General features: G+C 38.8%; 2 protein-coding genes and 1 long non-coding RNA gene across 3 annotated transcripts in view; 1 reads left to right on the top strand and 2 right to left on the bottom strand.

Moving 5' to 3' along the window:
• LOC144077132 (uncharacterized) overlaps nt 1-13,424 on the bottom strand; it is a 34,951-nt gene extending 21,527 nt beyond the window's left edge. Inside the window, exons 1-7 of the mRNA XM_077604634.1 lie at nt 13,305-13,424; nt 6,987-7,038; nt 5,512-5,609; nt 1,732-1,877; nt 1,565-1,660; nt 532-653; nt 342-450 (exon numbers count right to left, since the gene is read on the bottom strand). Coding sequence (XP_077460760.1) covers nt 342-450; nt 532-653; nt 1,565-1,660; nt 1,732-1,877; nt 5,512-5,609; nt 6,987-7,038; nt 13,305-13,398 — 717 coding nt within the window. The 5' untranslated portion in view covers nt 13,399-13,424. The remainder of the gene's footprint in view (nt 1-341; nt 451-531; nt 654-1,564; nt 1,661-1,731; nt 1,878-5,511; nt 5,610-6,986; nt 7,039-13,304) is intronic.
• Nucleotides 5,529-21,589, top strand: LOC144077134 (uncharacterized). The gene is made up of 3 exons (XR_013300900.1): nt 5,529-5,630; nt 7,151-7,293; nt 19,478-21,589. It is a non-coding gene; the product is annotated as an uncharacterized LOC144077134 (long non-coding RNA).
• On the bottom strand, nt 15,838-20,979 carry LOC144077131 (suppressor of cytokine signaling 1-like). The gene is made up of 4 exons (XM_077604633.1): nt 20,840-20,979; nt 19,267-19,664; nt 17,286-17,467; nt 15,838-17,225 (listed from the first exon to the last, which is right to left on the bottom strand). Exons 2-4 carry the CDS (start codon nt 19,510-19,512, stop codon nt 16,901-16,903), a joined length of 753 nt encoding a protein of 250 aa, XP_077460759.1. The 5' UTR covers nt 19,513-19,664; nt 20,840-20,979; the 3' UTR covers nt 15,838-16,900.
• Nucleotides 21,590-21,679: the final 90 nt, after the last annotated feature.

The raw sequence follows: 21,679 nt of genomic DNA on the forward strand, positions 1-21,679 counted from the left end.
GCCATCACCACAAAACCCACTGAATTGAAGCATATAATTGCGGCGCACGCTTGAAGTGTCCAAGATCAACGAGGCAGTTGGCGTGCAAAGTTGTTGTCACCGGAGAGCCCTTTGCGTGTTATGCATGTTCTTTTATTCATTCATTTTCTGAACCGCTTATTGACAAGGGTCGCGGGGGGTGCTGGAGCCTATCCCAGCTGGCAATAAATAAAGGTATGTTAGCATCGCAAATGCGTACTTCACAGTATAAATGAGACATTGTTCAGGTTAGAAGTAAACCGACAGACCGTCCAATAGTACCTCGGCAATTAACGTATTGAGCACCCCCGCTGTAGACTTACTTCAAGCAGGAGCCGCACTACCTCCGTTTTCCCGCAGAGGGCGGCTTGATGTAGAGCCGTACCAGACTCGGACTGTCGGTTGATGTCGATGCCAGCCTGAATCAGCAGCCTGTCACACGAATTAGCATTATTTAAAGGAGCGGACGCAACTATTTAAAGTCGTTTTAAGGTCAATGCGAGGCGACCGGACCTTATCACGTCCATGTGTCCATTCTTGGCGGCGAGATGGAGGGGCGAGACCCCGTTAGGGTCGGAGGGTTTGGGCTCCAGCATGGCGGCGCACATGTTGCTGCTGAGCAGGAGTTGAACCACCTTAATGTAAATAGAAAATGCTAATTCAATAATAGCATGAATAGACATGGATAGACTTTTAGTTTAATTTCCGACGTCTTACGAAAAGGCTTCCGTTTCACAAAAGAATCATCGGGGATGCAATTAACTCCGTGTTGTGGTTTTTAATTTTTAAACACTGCTCATTCACATTCAATAAAAACGGGCTATTGTTTTGTTTGAAGCATAATGTCGTGTTTTTGTTAGTCACTGTTGAATTTGTCGTCTGCTATAATTACATGACCGGTGTAATATATTCGAAATGATGCAGTGATGCAGTGACATTGTGCACCACTGCATCGTTGACTAACTACACAATATTCTTATATTCGGCAGTCTTACATTCACCCTTGAATCTTTTGTCTATATTTTCACTTCTTTTACATTTCTTCATGATTTTTTAATTGAATTCCTGTGATTTAAAAACGCATACAATAAAACAAACAACACCAATTAAGTCAATCATTATAACGTTCACTTAGCTACATACTTCTATGAACACAGTTAAACCGCACGTCTCTTTCAAACCATTTTCTTAATTGACATTCATCCCCTACGTCCATTTTAGCTCCCTTAAGCCATTGAGGTTTGCGGTTTTGAAACGCAAGCAGATTCTAAATTGAAAAACCACCACCAGGGACCATGAACGCATTCCTCCAATGTAATCACAGAAGGACAATCCCCGAAAATATGAAGGTGGTTTACCACCATTTCCACAAGACCTCCAGCAACCCGTTTGAGACTATTTTTAATCAAAAAAAAACTCCTCAGGAAATGAAAGCCTTCTGAAAAATGATAGGAAACTCCCATCATGTTTTTATTTATGTTTTCCCCGTGTCAGTGGAAATACCAAAGCAACCCTCACGATCCGTTCATTTGTCTTTCAAACTCACGGAGACGCGTCCAAATTCACAGGCCAGGTCCAGCGGCGTTTTTCCGGCCATGTCTGAGATGCACGTGTTGGATTGGTGTTGCAGCAACATCTCTGACTGTCAACGAAATAATGATAAACAGTGCCGTAAAGGTCTCAAAAAGGGACAGATTCAAGGACACGTTTTACCCCGTCGTAGTGTCCGTGCTGAGAAGACAGGTGGAGCGGAATCTGTCCTTCCTCCGACTGGCCGTTGACGGACGAACCCGCTTTCAGCAGCATTTTTAAGGGTTCCGTCTTGCCCTGCCAGGCGGCGTAATGCAGGGGACGCATGCCTAAACAAATAAGGACCAAAGGAGTAAATCATTTTCTGTCCAATCATGGGAAATTCAGTCCTTCCTGAGCAGGGTGATCGCTAAACATTGATTTATTCTTCTCCATTTGATTGAACGACTGCATGCGTGCCCCTCGTAAGCGACTAAGCCGACGCCTCCCTCGAGAATTGCCGTCAAATTACTCTCGCCACGATCCCCGACCCCGATATGGCGGTGTCGTGCCGTGGAATCGCCTCGATTCTCGCAGGACCACCAAGACAAACTACTCTCGGTGAAAGGGAGTCGGCTTGAGAGAAACACTTGACCATCCCTCCCGGGAACGAATAGCGGAAGACCAGTTAACGAGCGCCCTTCTTTTTTACGGCGGCCATCCAAAAAGGCCCTTTGTCGTGCGATGAGTCAAACGATGAGTCACATGATAGGGCTGCGGCGAGAAGACCTCCCGGGCATGTCGGAGTGAGGGTTGAATTTAGAAATGACAATATCTACACCTTTATCTTACACTAAAAATCTTATACCTTAAGCTATTAACTCCTGACGGTTTGTTATTTATTGAAATATAAGAACTGTATCATGGCAGCAAATATCCCCGCTAAAACATTTCAATACCTCACAGCGCCTCTTTAATCAACAATAAATAAATACAATTATTTTTAGCGTTCAGTCACTCTACAATACATCTGATAGCTTTCTAGAAGTTTATTTAAGACAGTTAGTACCTGGAAGTTGCTAAATAGAAACACATTTTCTTCAGGATTATTCTCTTACATTTAAAATTTAACATGTAATTTAAGTTATATATATACAAAAAGTATGACATAATGCATGTAGGCCTATGAGATGAATGGTAGTGTTTATACTTAAAATTGCATATATATATATATATATATATATATATATATATATATATATATATATATATGTATGTGTATATGTATATGTATGTGTATATATATGTGTGTGTCAATGTATATGTATATATATGTGTGTGTGTCTATGTATGTGTATATATGTATATATATATATGTGTGTCTATGTATATATGTATATATATGTATATATATGTGTATATATGCATATATGTATATATATACATATAAATATACATACACATACATATACATACATACATATACGTACACATACATATACGTACACATACATATATACATATACATATATATATATGTGTGTGTGTGTCTATGTATATGTATGTATATATATATATGTATATATATATATATATATATGTGTGTGTGTGTGTCTATGTATGTGTATATATATATATATATATATTTATGTATGTATATATGTATGTATATATGTGTGTGTATATGTGTATATATGTATATATATACATATAAATATACATACACATGCATATATACATATACATATATACGTATACATATATACATATACACATATACATATATACATATACAAGATAATAGGAATGATGTAGCTGGGTTCATTGACTTTAAAAGCCAACGGCGTTGACACATTGTTCAGAGAGCACTTGACAAATTCCCGCGTTCAGCATTCTGCCAGGGGATTCTGCGTAGACAACGTGGGCACAACATTAGACACCGTTTACTATATTTAGAAGTACTTCCACCCCCACGGAAAGCATGTTGGCTCAGACTATTGGCTACTTTTCAGTCTGTCTTGCCTTTTTTTTCTAAAGTAGGAACCGACGGGGATGCCAAGGTCGGCCACCTGATCTTGGTGTCTTATGTAACGTTTAGCTGCCGGCTGGCCATGTAGATATGAGGATGTCCAAACGTTTGGCACTCGAGCCGACACACACACACACACACAAAAAAAGCCATGAAATAAGAAGAGCTGCTCACTTTATGTTTTGAGATGAGTAGTCATTTCAAATTGCGTTATTCAGACAGTTTTGAAATTAAGTCCAATCCGATTCCTATACCTCAAAACTGGCTGGGATAGGCTCCAGCACCCCCTTTTTATTGAGAATGTCCATTTAAGTTTTATTTAATAAGGGACAACACATATAAATGAACATATTCATCTTGTTTTCTGAACTGCTTAATCCTCACTAGGGTCGCGGGGGTGCTGGAGCCTATCCCAGCTGGGGACACCCTGAATTGGTAACCAGCCAATCGCAGGGCACAAGGAGATAAACAACCTTTCATGCTCACACTCATACCTAGGGGCAATTTTAGAATGTCCAATCACCCTACTGTGCATGTCTTTGGAATGTGGGAGGAAACCGGAGTACCCGGAGAAAACCCACGCAGGCCCGGGGAGAACATGCAAACTCCACACAGGTGGACCGGCCTGGACTTGAACCCAGGACTCCCACTGTGAGGCTAACGCGCTAACACCTCAGCCGCCGGGCTGCCATTCATATTCATGTTAATGAAAATATATATGTAAATATGTAAGGTTGTAGCTAAGGGCTAATTTCTATCTTTAGTCCGTTATGCAGGTTGAAGGTAAACGATGACATATACACGCAAGTAGCACAGTTTTAGACTGCGTTGTGATTGCAATTTTGTTCGTCTAACAGCCAGGCTTTAAGATGATTGGCCAAGAGGTTCAGAGATGGGAGTTCTCGTATGCTAATTGGTATTGAGTTCCAGGTATGGACAGTTTTGAAGGGAACTACACAGTCACCTCTAGAGCCAGCCCTTGTTGATATGTTGGATTTTTTTGTGCAAAATCGTGAGTGGAGGAGGACCTTTGTGATGGAAGATTTTGTAAACTAAGGTGGGATCTCCATATTTAGCAGTATTGTCCCATCTCAGGCGTTTGTGTGTTTTTTTTTCATATCTGACAGGGATGGTGCATTTTATGTTTTCTGTCCTATACTTTTAGATTCGAGATGGACTTGGGACATTCTGTATGGTGGCGGATTTTCTTCTCCCATCTGTTTGGAGATTTCGTATTTCTTGTACTGTTCTGCCAGACTGGGATGGATGGAGATCTTAGTGGGGTTTTTTTTTCAGGGGTGTACTGCTGCTGCTTTGCTTCCTGTTGGCTCTCACACTCACGTCAGCTCTCTATTTGGCATACAAATCTGTCGCTTTGAACAAACATTATTTCTGTTCTCAGCAAGCTCCCCTTTTTTCTCACATAATGGCTTTTTTTCTTGTTCATACTTTTTGCACGTGTATACATTTTCAAGCGATTACTGTAGTGGAGTGCTCTATCCCTTTAACCCGCATGTGTCAAAGTGGCGGCCCGGGGGCCAAATCTGGCCCGCCGCATCATTTTGTGTGGCTCGTTTACATTGAGTAACTTTTTCGGGCAAATGTCGAGGTAACGTCAATGAAATTTAGTTTATTTTGAGTGTTTTTGTAAAAAAAAAAAAAATCACATTGAGACTGTCCAATTGGACGAATGTAATATTATATAAAATAAAACATGAAACCGAGTTGACGTTAATGCGGTCCGTGAACCAACCCGAGTCTGACACCCTTGCTTTAACCCATTGGCTGCCATTGACGACACTAATCATCCAATCCGTTTTGACCAAGAGGGCTGAAAGTGTGTCGTTCAATCCAAAATAGACGTCGATAATTGCGATAGATGAGCTTCCGCCATTGGAAATGAATAGGAAATGCATGCTAAAAATGCAATATGCAAATGTAAAATTGGAAATGACCTTTATTGTCTTTAATGTCCACAGCCGCCTGAGCCTCCAGCAGCAACGCGATCATCTCCTTGTTGCCGCTCAGGGCGGCGTGATGCAGAGGAGACAACCTACACACATACAAACACCAGGTGAATTTTTTGTTTAAATGCAAACGCCAATTAATAGTAGAACTTGAAACCGAGATCATTTTTTAACAGCTCCAACCCTCGGCTCGGTGTGAGAGAGCCGGACGGGTGAAGGGGGGTGCAAATGACCTACTTCCATTAATAAGCAATCGTTGGACCCTCGAGCCAATCGTATACACACGGCGCCTGAGTGTGTGTGTGTGTGTGAGCATCTAATGGATCCCTTGTGAATTCAGAGCTCCAATCGACCAATTGACGCTCATTAAAACAAACGCTCAGGACCAATCATGTGGTTCCAATCAACATGTAAAAATAAATAAATACATACTTGGAATTGGAGGGAACACAGTGGTCCGATTAAATTTCACACATTATAATTGCTCGTTTGCATTGAGTAACTTTTTCGGGAAAATGTCGAGGTAACGTTGATGATATTTAGTTTATTTTGAGTGTTTTTGTAAAAAAAAATCACATTGAGACTGTCCAATTGGACGAATGTATTATTACATAAAATAGAATATAAAATAAAACAGAACAGATTCGTTCTTTAATCAAATTCACTTGCCATCGCAGTATAGGGAAATATAGTCATATCAATAAAAAAACGTATAAACCACTGGTGTCAAAATGGTGGCCCGGGGGCCAAATCTGGCCCGCCGCATCATTTTGTGCGGCCCGAGAAAGTAAATCATGAGTGCCGACTTTGTGTTTTAGATCAAATTAAAATGAAGAGTATAGATGTATATTAAATTTCGTGATTTTCCCCCTTTTAAATCAATAATTGTAATTTTTTAATCAATTTTTTTCTGTGTTTTTAGTTCAAAAATCATTTTGTAAAATCTAAAAATATATTTAAAAAAGGTAAAAAATACATTGTTTTAGATCTATAAAAAAAACTGAATATTCAGGGCCTTTAATCCAGTTCATTTAATCCATTTATTTAAAAAAATCTAAATATTATATCTAAAATGGTCTGGCCCACATGAAATCGAGTTGACGTTAAAGCGGCCCGCGAACCAACCCGAGTCTGACACCCTTGGTATAAACAATGATCATGTAATGGACATTGTATTGTGTTATAATGTGAAATTTGGCTTGATTTTTGTATATTTAATTTATTAAAAGTGGAGGAATAACCAGTTTGCATTTAAGGCAAAAAAAACAATTGTATCATATATTTTTTTCACTCGTCTGCATTTTAAAGGCCTAGAGGTGCGTCAGCGTAGGTATTTATCGAGAAGGAGGGCTTAGACGCACTTTGATAATCCAGAAACTTGGCAGATTTGCTTTAGCAACACTGGGCAAAAACTATTCATGTAACATTTTCAAAATATGCTTTCAAAATGGATTTCTTCTTACCCATCTGCATCCTGGATGTTGACGTTGACCCGCTTGGCTGCTCCGAGGAGCTCTGAAACACAAACGGGATCGTTTAGAGCGAGTCTCTACTCAAAGCCATGCTTAAAAATCCCAAGTCTTAAAGTGTCTCTGCTTTACATTTTTATCACATTTATTCCCCGCAGGTTTCCAACACGCCACGCCACTTTTACGCCAATTGAGCCAGGCGAAACACCCTCTCGAGAGCGACCGGTCGAGCTGACCGACCAATTGAATGGAAGAACAATGTCATGCTGAGGCTGTCAAGGAGCCCGAAGAGTCAACACCAGTAGGTGGCGCTCATTTTTTTTCTCAGGGCTACTAATAGAATAAATAATATAAATATTTATATATAAAATGCGCTATAAAATGGAAATGTAAGCGGTACATATACATTGATTCGCTTTCCACACCGGGGGTGCCGGAGTCTATCCCAGCCAACTCCGGGCATCAGGCTGAATTATTTGCCAGCGAATCAGAGAGGCCACTGAGACAACCAACCAATCGCTCATAGCTAGGAATAATTTAGCTCACAGTTAGCCTAGCATGTATGTTTTTTTGCCACGTGGGAGGAAACAGGAGTACCCGGAGAAAACCCACACAATCACGGGAAACATGCAAACTACAAAGGAAGGGAGGAAACCACTCATTTGAACAGTAGTTTGATAAGAAATTACTGTAAAACGTTATTTTATTTTTATTCTAACAATTATGGTATTTTATTGATTTATAGATAAAAGTATCATTTCATACAGTGTTAATTAAAGCTAAATTAATGGTATTTTATTGATTTATAGATAAAAGTATCATTTCATACAGTGTTAATTAAAGCTAAATTAATGAAATGAAAATAAATAAAAACACTTATTATAGCAGGCTAGGTTTTTTCATAATATTTTAAACTATTGAAGGGTATTGACATTTAATTTGTTCAAGTTGGCTCATGTTTCAGTGCCATTGACCGATTAAACCAAGGAACGTTTATATTGTTCAAAATGGGTAGTCGTCTAAAAAATAAGGTCGATCACATCAAGGTCGTTAATACCATAAATTGTCTTTCCCTTTAAAGCCAATCAGATTTTTTTACAAACAGGAAAACAAACACTAAATTCTGCTCACCCTTAAATCATGTATAAAAAAAAACAAATATTTATTTATTTCAATAAGTAGTGTGTGTGTGTGCATGTAGCAGATGCGCGTTTATCCTCTCAAAAAACACAGTGTGAGTCTGGGAGTTATTTTTTTTAATACTATATTTCTCCCATTGTTTGTGAGGGTGTGCGTGTGGCGATAACCTTGATCTTTCATAAAAAAGGATGAAGACACCAAATTGTAGACGGTTTGCACGCACGCAGCGCTTGTTTGGTTCCCTGCCGCTATATTTTTTTTTTTGGTCAAAACCTCCTAATCCAGGCGCCAGGCTCTAATCTGTGGCGGTTGTGTAATCTGGGCGAAAGCTTTTCCCTTCTCTCCGCATCCCTATCTGCACTTCATCCTGCTCTCATACTCTAATTTCCTCCGTAATTTGCTAAAGAAGAGCATCTGATTGGCGGTGGCGCCTCTCTGTTTTCGCTCCGTCGTTGACAAGTACGCGTTTTTTATTTTTTATTTTTTTTGACGGAGCTGCTACCGCCGCTCGCTCTCGGATTAAAAATCCAGAGATGTGACCCTTCCCCCCACTGGATGACAGATGAATCAATGAGTGCAGATATCTGTGTCAGCATCAGGCAGTCAGTTAGTCACATGAACCCCAGCAGCCGCCATTTTTCTCAATATTTTATATTCCACATGGCGAGAAGGGAAATAAAATCATATTTGTTGAGTTTAATTCTCGTCGGACAAAAAAATTGGATGCGTAAAGTTACATAGTCATTAGAAAAAAATTGAGAAAAACATTATTTTCAATGAACTATTTAAGGCACATGTGTCAAATTGGCGGCCCGGGGGCCAAATCTGGCCCGCCGCATCTTTTTTTGTGGCCCGGGAAAGTCAATCATGAGTGCCGACTTTCTGTTTTTAGGATCAAATTAAAATGAAGAGTATAGATGTATATTAAATTTCCTGATTTTCCCCATTTTAAAGCAATAATTGTAATTTTTTAATCCATTTTATTCTGTGTTTTTAGTTCAAAAATCATTTTGTAAAATGTAAAAATATATTTAAAAAAAAAAGCTAAAATAAATATTGTTTTAGATCTATAAAAAAACTGAATATTCAGGGCTTTTAATCCATTTATTAAAAAAATATCTAAATATTATATCTAAAATGGTCCGGCCCACGTGAAATCAAGTTGACGTTAAAGCGGGCCGCGAACCAAGGCATTGCTTTATTTGACCACGCCCCCTGCCCAAAATTGCTGGATGAAATGTAAATAGAATCATCGATAAATGAATTTAAGTGTTTAATAGGGATGAAAACGGAATATTAGGCAAATATCTGGCGAACAAGTTAGACAGAAAGAGATAAAATTTTAAACTGAGAGTCAGAGTCATATTTGACGTCAGAAACAGCATTTAAAAATCCAATCTGCCAAATTATTTTTTAAATATCATTTATGATTTGTTTTTAATGGGCCCTGATGAATTTGAGTGTGACTAAAAATATGAGACACTTGAAACGAGGCAAAGAGACACAGTATATACACAATAAGAGCCGCGTTCGGCTCGAGAGCCACGTGTTCGCCACCCGTCTTTGAGGGTAAATACATTGTTGTGGACTTGCACATTTCATAAAACATATTTTTAAAATACTTTTGATTAAATGCCTTAATTTATTACATTAATATTCAACTGATTATAATGATTTCAAGCAGGATTTTCTTAAGATACACAATTTGACACATTTTATTGGTAATGTCATGTTTTTGTTGTTTATATCAACAATTTGACATATTTTGAGGTTTTTTTTTATGGCCCATCGATCTAATTTCCAAATTAATTGCGCCACTTACTCACAAATGTTAGCCCACCCCAGAATTAATTGGGTTGTCATGTATTTCTTTTTTTCTTCTGGTAATCATTGTCTCAGCCTCGCGCGGAGTTCAATATTTCCACGTTCACTTTAGCGATGACTCTGCAACCCAGACTCTGTTACCGTAGCAACGGCCCGACGTGTCATCGCATCTGCATCTGGTGGGATGTTTTCCGCAACCGAATGTCGTCGCGTGAAATTGTGGGGGGAAATTCTCAAATTCTGCTTCCCCTAACACAAGGGTGTCGGACTCGGATTGGTTCGCGGGCCGCTTTAGCGTCAACTTGATTTCACGTGGGCCGTTATCCATTTTAGATATAATATTTAGATTATTTTTTTTATAAATGGATTTAAATAACTGGAGTAAAAGCCCTGAATATTCAGTTTTTTAAATATCTAAAACCATGTTTATTTTAGCTTTTATATATATATATATATATATATATATATATATATATATATATGTATTTTTAGATTTTAAAAATGATTTTCGAACTAAAAACACAGAAAATTTGATTTAAAATTTACAATTATTGATTTAAAAGGCGGGGGATCAGGAAATTTAATATACTGGATTAAAATCCCTGAATATTCAGTTTTTTTTATATCTAAAACAATGTTTATTTTAGCTTTTTTTATATATTTTTAGATTGTTTAACTACAAAAATTGATTAAAAAATTTAAATTATTGATCGAAAGGCGGAAAATCAGGAAATGTAATTTACATCTGTACTCTTCATTTTAATTTGATCCTAAAACAAAAAGTCAGCACTCATGATTGACTTTCCCGGGCCACACAAAATGATGCGGCGGGCCAGATTTGGCCCCCCGGGCCGCCACTTTGACACATGTGCCCTAACATGACTGAGAAGCCGGGAAAAAAAAAAAACGCAAAAACTTTGAATCTAACCATAATAATTTCTAACACACATTGCGAGAGAAACCGGTAAATTGTCCCCTCCTAGACACTGTTGCTACCTTGTCAAGCTATGTGACTCTGACAGTAAAATCTAAGGCGGATTTGTTTTGGAGCAATATCCTTCCAAATTAGCGACACCCACGCTAATATGCTACTCAGGGCGAACTTATGAACTTTCGTTTTCTTATTTTAAGCAAATTCACATTCACTTTAGCGATGACTCTTTATGAACGTTAGTTTTCTTATTTCAAGCAAATTCCTTCATTGGCCACCTCCTAGTTAAAATGGATTAGACGCCTATCGCCGTCCATGTCAGGAATAAAAACTGAATTGGCTTTCTGGTCCAGGACAACAGCGAAAGCTCATCTCGCGCTTTCCCAAGACGAAACGTGCGCCAAAACCCTCCGGCTGAGAGACTCGTTTAATTATTCAAAAGTAAATCCGCTCTCCTGTCGTCTTCCTGCACCTTCCATCTTTCACCCTGCCTTTAACCCCTCCTCGCGACTTCCCTTCTTTTGACCTCTTTTCCCTCCCACGGCGAACCGAGCCAACGCTCAAGATGATCCGTCCTGGCGTTTCGGAAGCGCCGCAAATACGGGGCCGCAAAGAGACGCCATTAAAAGAGGAGAGGCGGAACCAGAAGGGAAAAAAAACGGCTACCCAACGCTTTGGAAAGACTGTAATTGAAATCTAATTATCACCTTCAGGCCCAGTCGACAACCCGTCGACAACTGGCGGGCACGTGCTCGCCAAACGCCGTCACGTGCGTTCCCCCACGTCATCGCCGCTATTACCGTTAACATCTGGCGTCTTTACACACCGATAATCCCTGCGTCCCGAGAGCAACGGAGGACCTTCACGCGCTCGTTTTTTAGCGTGCGTTCACGCAAACAAGGATGACACGGTGCAAGGGTGTTAAACTTGCGGCCCACGGTCCAGAAATGCTTTCTATTTTTTCAACAAGGGCGCCGCAAAATCAGGTGTTTGTGAGTTGTGTGATGAAATGCTGCACTTTGGTCCATTTCCTCTCCGCGATCACATTGGTTCCGACAAAATGGCGGCCGATGAGTTCATAAGAAAGCTTAAAATGCCACAAAACCATCAAGAAATCACCTGGAAATGCCTTAAAATTAGAAGAAAGCTACAAACGAACAAGAACTTCCACAAAATCAATAGAAAATGATCCAAAATTTACCCCAAGCAACCATTTCCATCCGCCCCTCCCACTCACAATGGATTGGACGTCAACGACGGCCCATAAATATATATATATGTGTGTGTGTGTGTATATATATGTGTGTATATATATATATATATATATATATATATGTATATGTATGTATATGTATATATATGTATATATATGTATATATGTATATATATGTATATATGTGTATATATATGTATGTGTATATATATGTATATGTACATATATGTGTATATATATATATGTATATATATGTATATATGTATATATATGTATATATATGTATATATATGTATATATGTATATATATATATATATATATATATATATATATATATATATATATATATATATATATATATATATATATATATATATATATATATATATATATATATATATATATATGGATGGATGGATGGATGGATGGATGGATGGATGGATGGATGGATGGATGGATGGATGGATGGATGGATGGATAGATAGATAGATATTTCAGCAACACACTTATTTATTTATATATTTATCTATGTATTTATTTATTAACCTACTTATTACCTATCTATTTATGTCTAAAATGCCTTTCCTATTTCTGAATCCTCACCCTCTTGGTACTGTGACAACGAAATTTCCCAAATACGGGATGAATAAAGTTATCCAATCCAATCCAATTTTGGCCCAAAAATAAACTGGTCCAGCCCACCTGAGATATAGTTGGCATTAATGTGGCGTAAGTTAGCAACCCCTGCCTTAGTAGTGTGACGCATCACAGGAAAAAAAAAACTATACATTGACCTCCCTGTCCCAATGAATTGGACATCCATCGCCATCAACGTCAGCTCACGAGTTTGTCATAGTTTCACCAGTATGCTCAAAACCCCCATTTCACACACACACACACACACATACACACACTGCCCCTCCCCCTAAAAACACGCACACCGTATGCAAACCTGCAGAAGTCCCATTAAATATCCTCACACGCGTGCAACGTCATCACTACGAATCTGACGTCACACACACACATCCTCTTGCATCCCCCCCAACCGCCCCTCTCAAACACACACACACACACACACATTCTGCGTATTACTTGGGATGAAATGAATCAAGTGCAGTTTGACACATGACCCCCCCCAAAAAAAAATCAATGCATCAAAATGTAAGAATGATTGGAGCTCGTATTTAGGGGCAAAACACTCACTGGCTTTCCCGGGCCGAGGTCTCTGCAGGAGGCGTTGAACTGTTAGCAAGTCCTCGGTCTTGACGGCCTGGAGCAGCTCCTGGTCCTTCCCCATGTCCTTCCGTCCTTCCGTCCTCCCTTCCTTCCGTCCTTCCTTCCTTCCTTCCCCCCCGCGTCCCGCCGCTCTCCTCGGCCGTTAATCCGCCGCTACATCCCGTCGCCGCTCCTGGCCTCCCCCCCTCCCGGAGCACCGAGACGCGGACCGGCCGATAGGATAAGGGATGCTTCCGATTTGCCTCCCCCCGACCACCGCCACCACCGCCGGTTCCAGCGCTCCCTTTTTTTAATTTTTATTTATTTTTAATTTTTGGAGCCTTCCAATTCCAGCCGCGTGCAAATGCGTGCGCGGATTTCACCGGCTGGACGCGGCGGAGCTCTCTAGCGCCCCCTCCTTCTCCTCCTCCTCCTCCTTTCACTTGCACTCAGCTCACGTGTCACGCACGCGCAGCGGTGCGCGCTCCCGCTGGCGCCAAAATGCTGGTCGGACGGACACGCGCACTTGAATGCGGGCGTTGTCTCGAGATACGAACGTGAGCAAGATAGTTGTTTTCCCATTTTAATCCATCTGTTCAAGATCTGAAAATAGTGCTAAACCATATTTTAAACCAGATTTTTTTTTTTTTTTATTGCATTCGTATAGGACAGGCGGACACTGGTCTCAAACATGTGGCCCTAGGGCCAAACTCGGTCTAGGCCAGTGCAGGTTTTGGGTCGATTTTTATCTCCCATCCAATTGTGCCTGCAACATGGGCACCAATATATCATTTTTTAAAGGATCTATAATGGAGGAGTTATTTATAATAAAAACATTCCAAAAATATAAATAGTTCTAAATAAAATAAAATGACCGAATTTTTTTATTTTTTTTATTTACCTTTTTTCTTCACTATTACACATTAGGAAAAATATTTTTTAAATACATATTTAGGCATCAAATGGCCACTGGAATTAAGGCATTGTGTTTTTTTCTTTAGTTCCTTTGTTCCTCCACCAGGCGTCAGAAAATAGCGCTCAACCATATTTTAAACCAGATTTTTTGGTTTTATTGCATTCGTATAGGACAGGCTGACACTGGTCTCAAACATGTGGCCCTAGGGCCAAACTCGGTCTAGGCCAGTGCAGGTTTTGGGTCGATTTTTATCTCCCGTCCAATTGTGCCTGCAACATGGCCACCAATATTTCATTTTTTTAAAGCATCTATACTGGAGGAGTTATTTATAATAAAAACATTCCAAAAATATAAATAGTTCTAAATAAAAAAATTAAAAATATATATTTACCTTTTTTCTTCACTATTACACATTAGGAAAATGATTTTTTAAATATATATTTAGGCATCAAATGGCCACTGGAATTAAGGCATTGTGTTTTTTTCTTTAGTCACGCACCCTTTTTTTCCATTTTTTAAAGCTTTGAGCTGGACATTCCAATGATGAATGTGTGGCACGCCCCAACTTGAATGTTTGCTGGAATAAATATGCTTCCAAAGAATATGTATGTCATCATCATGTGGGTTTTCCCACTTTGCTTACATGGAAGTCTGTTGGCTCAAATTTTGACTTAATGAGTGATTATCTTTAACAATCCATCACTTTTTATACTAGCATTAAGAAAATGTCACTGATTTTCTCTTTCTTTTTGAATCAGGAAGAAATGAGTCACGTCAGAAATAGAAGATGATGATAATCTTTTGCCACCAGGGGGCAAAAACAAGTTTGTCCCATGTGATGAGATCTAATTTAGAGTGAAAGGAAAATTTAGGCCATTGAATAAGCGGAAGAAATTACTAGATCAAAATAGAGGACGTCATCTCAGTTTTTTTCCAGCAAGCGCAACAAGTATCGAATGTCATACCGCACAGGTGTCAAAGTGGCGGCCCGGGGGCCAAATCTGGCCCACCGCGTCATTTTGTGCGGCCCGGGAAAGTAAATCGCGAGTGCCTACTTTCCGTTTTAGAATCAAATTCAAATGAAGATTATATAGGTGTATATTATATTTCCTGATTTCCTCTTTTTAAATCAATAATTTTTAATCCATTTTTAAAAAATGTTTTAGTTCAAAAGGCATTTTTTAAAATCTAAATATGTAAAAATATGTTCTGTTTTCCACTTTAATATTGAATTTCATTAAAAAAATATTTTCTTTCCTTATGAAATGAAAAATAAATGATCGAAAGACGTTTTCCCTTACTCATAAAAAAAGATAAAATATACATTGTTTTAGGTCTTTAAAAAACGGACTATTTAGGGCTTTTGATCCAGTTCTTTTAATTCGATTTTCAATAAAAATATCAAAATATTATATCTAAACTGGTCCGTCCAGCCCACATGAAATCAAGTTGACAATGAATTTTTCAAACGAATTGAACCCTTTTAATTTGGTTTTAGCATATATTTATCGCGAAATTATATTATCATGCCCCCTGGTGGAGAAGATAACGACATCATGTCAACTGGGCTGTAGTACATAACAAAGGCACTACAAGGCCACAACATTGAGTCCAAATATTTTATTCACCTCAGATGTATGGAAAATCCAAGGGTACTTAAAGGCAGCAGACTACACGCTATCATAAGCCACGATCAAATATAATGTCATAAACGTTGCAACATTATCGTGTAAAGTGACCCTAAACGTCTCATCAGTCAGGCTCCAAACTCAAAAACCGGATTCAACGATGACGCATTGTTAAATATCAAATTCATTTAAATAATATACAAAGATAACAAGTTGTATAAATAAATTGCTGCCTTACAGATTATTTACTGCGTGGGTTTTTCCAGGTATGATAGGTCATGTGATAGGTATGAGTGGGCACGTATGTGGAGGGTCTCCTTGTGCTTTGCGGTCGGGGGGGCGATTAAGGCAGGGGTGGCGAACACGCGGCTCGCGGCCAAAATGAATGCGGCTTTATTTTCTATGTACTATGTACATATGTTTAATACATGGATTAAAAGAACTGGATTAAAATCCCTGAATATTCAGTTTTTTATAGATCTAAAACAATGTTGATTTTAGCTTTTTTAAATATATTTTTTGATTTTACAAAATGATTTTTGAACTAAAAACACAGAATTTTTTTATTAAAAAATTACAATTATTGATTTAAAAAGGAGAAAATCTGGAAATTTAATATACATCCAAACTCTTCATTTTAATTTGATCCCAAAACAGAAAGTCGGCACTCATGATTGACTTTCCCGGGCCACACAAAATGATGCGGCGGGCCAGATTTGTCCCCCGGGCCGCCACTTTGACACACGTCCCTTAAATAGTTCATTAAAAATAATGTTTTTCTCATTTTTTTTCTAATGAATACGTAACTTTACGCATCCATGAGAATTCAACTCAACAAATATGATTCTCGCCATGTGGAATATAAAATGTGGTCTAACTTGTTCGCCACCCCTGAATTAAGGTGTCCCCCGTTTACAGACAGTCATTGGCTGGGTTAGGCTCCAGCACCCCTGCGAGCCTGGTGCTCCAAAAATGAACGAATGAAGGACTTTGCAAAATAAAGTGTCCAAATAGCGTCAACCACTTAAACACCGTACCCGCTATATTGAGTAAGGGTAAGCGCCGACGTAGTCTTTGGCCTCTCGACTAAGTCCCGTTAAGGTTCTGACGTTGTCGGCGCCGTACGTGCGTACCAGCGCCCTCCTGCACATCTGCTTGAGGCGCTCGGGCCGCTGCCGTCGATACGGCGCCGTCAGTTTGCAGGAGGGCCGGCAGTAGTGAGCCAGAAGGTCAAAAAGGGACGGAAAAGTCTTTTGGCTTCCCAGGAGAGCGAAGAGCAGCTCGCGGAGGACCACTCGAACGCTGGCCGGCCCGTCCTCGGCGTGGTAGCTCAGGGTGAAGAACACGTCGTTTTGCCCGCTGTCTCTGGAGGGACGAAGGACGATTTGCCGTTTTGAATTCAGGACCATCGGCGAGGGGATTTACCTGATCAGGAAGGTGCCGGCCGAGGTGAACACCAGAATTTGGTGGGCTTCCTGCATGCTCATGGCGCCCCAATAGTAGGCGCTGTGCTGAAGCTGGTGGTAAGTTCGCCTCACCAGTTGGTACTGCTCCGGGCCGGCGAATGGACGCACATGAGTGGGCCAATTGGGCGACTCTGCTTCCCTCTACATGTGTGGGGAAGAAAAAAATGTAGACATACCGCAAATTGCAAAGTATTTACGTAGCATATTTGGTTGCTAAATCTGTTTGTTGTTGTACTTTAACGGTGAAACGTCTTTCGGCGAATCGTCCGGTCACGAGTTTGGATATCTTTATCGCAGTGTTATTTTGATCAGATTCTTCATATATTTTCCCCCAATAGGAGTTTAACATTTTAATCTTTTGCAGTTATGCATTTTGCTGATTTGTTGTTAACATTTGGTTTTCATAGTTGCATACCTGTCAACCTCTGCCGATAACTGCCCTTATAAATGATTATGATTCCCCTTACAAACCCACAAAAAACCTTACAAACACCGGTACGGTGTTTGTAAGGTTTTTTGGGGTTTGTAAGGGGAATCATAATCATTTATAAGGGCAGTCATCGGCAGAGGTTGACAGGTATGTAGTTGATTTTTTTTTTTTTTACAGATTTGAAGCACTTTGCGTGTCGCATTATCCCTAAATAACTACAAAATAACCTTACAAACAATATAACTGGGGGAAAATGAACAAAAATACTAATTTAATTCAGGAGGACAAAAACGAGGGAAACGCACACCGACGAAGGACGACATAACACCAACACGGGTTTAAATACAAAGACAGGGATTGATGAAAACAATAAACAGCTGGGTCACGAAAGGGAAAGGCAATTAGAAAAGATACAGGTGAAACTCATATACAATACAAACACGTAGACAGGAAACACACCCAACCACCAAAACATGACAATAACCGGTTTTATTTTGCTCCATATCATTACATTTGCGCTACTTTTAAGTGCCAGCTTTATATACAGTTCGTTAGAAATATTACGTCATGATCATTTTTGCATTGTGCATATATCGTATTTTCTCGCATATTTGTATTTGTCGCAAAAAATATATATGACCGAATCGAGGGTACGGCTTATATGCGCACAAATTAGATTTGTACTCCCTATTAAAACCATGAATATGGAGGTGAAAATTATGAATCAGGGTGCGGATTATACGAGAGAAATTGTACAAGTCAACGATTTTGAGGGTGCGGCTTATACGAAAGAAATCGTACCATTCAACGATTTTAAGGGTGCGGCTTATACGAGAGAAATTGTACAATTCAACCATTTTAAGGGTGCGGCTTATACGAGAGAAATTGTACCATTCAACAATTTTAAGGGTGCGGCTTATACGAGAGAAATTGTACAATTCAACCATTTTAAGGGTGCGGCTTATATGAGAGAAATTGTACCATTCAACGATTTTAAGGGTGCGGCTTATACGAGAGAAATTGTACAATTCAACAATTTTAAGGGTGCGGCTTATACGAGAGAAATTGTACAATTCAACCATTTTAAGGGTGCGGCTTATACGAGAGAAATTGTACAATTCAACCATTTTAAGGGTGCGGCTTATACGAGAGAAATTGTACAATTCAACCATTTTAAGGGTGCGGCTTATACGAGAGAAATTGTACAATTCAACCATTTTAAGGGTGCGGCTTATACGAGAGAAATTGTACAATTCAACCATTTTAAGGGTGCAGCTTATACGAGAGAAATTGTACCATTCAACCATTTTAAGGGTGCGGCTTATACAAGAGAAATTGTACAATTCAACCATTTTAAGGGTGGGCTTATATGAGAGAAATTGTACAATTCAACCATTTTAAGGGTCCGGCTTATACGCGGAAGCGGCTAACGACATAAGAACCGATCCAAATATTTTTCCTTGACCAACGACAATATTCATATTTTTCGATAACGTGAGCCTCGTAGTACCTGAAACCAACGTTCAATGTTTTCATCAGAGAGGTGAAGACGGTCTAGTTGTCTCCAATCCAGAACTTCTAGCGAGCTCTCTGCTCCGTCCTGGTTCTTTTGTCCCGGACTTTGCAGAGGTTTTACGGGCTCCTCGACATCTTGATTTGGCTTCTGTGGTTTGGCCTTCTTCTTCTTTTTTGACTGTTGATCTCTAACCATCCTATCGTAGGGAAACCTGCACTGGAAGAGCACATGTTGCACCATATCTTCGCTCGCCGTCGTCCGCCAGTAGAACCTCTGGCCCCATCAACTGCGCCATCTACTGGGTGACTGCATGGTGCCTCTGGTGGACAGGTGAGTTGGCGTGCAGGTAAATTCTGGACACTGGACTCTATTTGACTGAAGGTAATCAAAAGCTGTAAAGCAGGAGTTTTGAAAAATACATAAAAACTCATTTTCTGTCATTGACCGTGACAGCCGTCCAAATGCAGTTGAACTGAAAAGGGCGGCAGCCATCAAATTGGTCAATTTGTCAAACGTGCCAAAAGCAATAATCATAATAATATGACTCTGCACTTCCTCTATTCAAGCTAGTTTAATTGTTTCATTACCTGAAGGCATTGTTGTTGACTTTTCCCACACTTTGAAACGTATTTATTATTTATGACTTATTTATAGATTTTTTTTTAGTTTATATTTATTTGTTTGTTGTTGTTATTTGTGCACTTCGTGGTGAAGCTTTTTATTTATGACTTATTTATAGATTTTTTTTGTTTATATTTGTTTGTTGTTGTTATTTGTGCACTTCGTGGTGAAGCTTTTTATTTATGACTTATTGATAGATTTTTTTTTTTATATTTATTTGTTTGTTGTTGTTATTTGTGCACCTCGCGGTGAGGCTTTAAATCTCATTATACTTGTAATAATAACCATAAAAACATTCAATTAAATTATTATTATTTATTTTTGTTAAGAGTAAATTGAACGTAGTGCAAAAAGGCATCTGTGATTGAAACTAAAGAATTATGGAGCAAAAAAATATCATAATAGTTACAGTAAGCAAGTTTGACGTGCATTATATTGATTTTAAATCCAATTACTGAAGGCATTGTTGTTGACTTTTCCCACACTTTGAAACGTATTTATTATTTATGACTTATAGATTTTTTTTGTTTATATTTATTTGTTTGTTGTTGTTATTTGTGCACTTCACGGTGAAGCTTTAAATCTCATTATACTTGTAATAATAACCATAAAAACATTCAATTAAATTATTATTTTTTTAAAGAGTAAATTAAACGTAGTGCAAAAAGGAATCTGTGATTGAAGCTAGAGAATTATGGAGCAAAAAAAATCATAATAGTTACAGTAAGCAAGTTTGACGTGCATTATATTGATTTTAAATCCAATTACATCAACATTCGAATACTTGAACTATGTCAAAATCCAGTTGGAAATGGTTATTAGTACGAAGACGTTGTTTTTCCCATCTAAAACGAAATACTTTACATTATTCTTATTATTATTTGTGTATACTTATGATCTACAGCTATAACAATAATACAATAGGGAATAAGCGAAGTTGACTTACTAGAGATGTGGACGGGTGGACTGGAATCATGTTTTACTTTTGTTATTGCACTCGACTTTATATCTTTATATATCAAGAGGAAGGAGGATCGTTTCTATCACGTGTCTGCGCTCAGTCTTCGAGTTTTCCACGAAATCACGTGACTTGCACGCTTTCCTTTCACTTTCGTCGTCTTCGCGTGCCACATTTTGAAGGGTACCGGAAGCGGAAATGCTCAATCATTTTTTCTAACTTTATTGAGCCAACGCTTGTTTTCCTTACGGCAAAAGAAATCTTACTCTAAATCAGGGGTCGGGAACCTTTTTGACAAAGAGAGCCATAAACAATTCATATTTTCTAATGTTATTCCCTGAGAGCCATACTCCGAATTTAAAAGTCAAAATACATGTAAATGGGTGTCTTTTATTTTAGTAATTTCACCGCTTCTAAAGTGGAAAAAAAATACTTTTGACAACATTCTTATGCAGTTGCTAATCAATGAGAGTATGCATTCTAGCAGAGTCTAATGCAAAAAAAGAAGACTAAAGCAGCACTGGACGTAGTATCTCAGTTCTGTCACCAGCGGGTTCAATATTTTAGCTCACAGGTTAGCGAAGAGCCAGACGCACCCATCGAAAGAGCCACATGTGGCTCCCGAGCCATAGGTTCCCTACCCCTGCTCTAGATGTAACCAGAATAAAAACATATACACACACAATGCAAATAAGTCATTGGTCGCTATTGACAATGATAGTTTGCTTTTAAATTGACCGGAAATTACTATTTACAACACTGAAAACGAAACATACTACTTTTCCTATTTTATATATATATATATATATATATATATATATATATATA

The sequence above is a fragment of the Stigmatopora argus genome, chromosome 7 (assembly GCF_051989625.1).
Source record: "Stigmatopora argus isolate UIUO_Sarg chromosome 7, RoL_Sarg_1.0, whole genome shotgun sequence".
In the NCBI taxonomy this organism is placed as follows: Eukaryota; Metazoa; Chordata; class Actinopteri; order Syngnathiformes; family Syngnathidae; genus Stigmatopora; species Stigmatopora argus.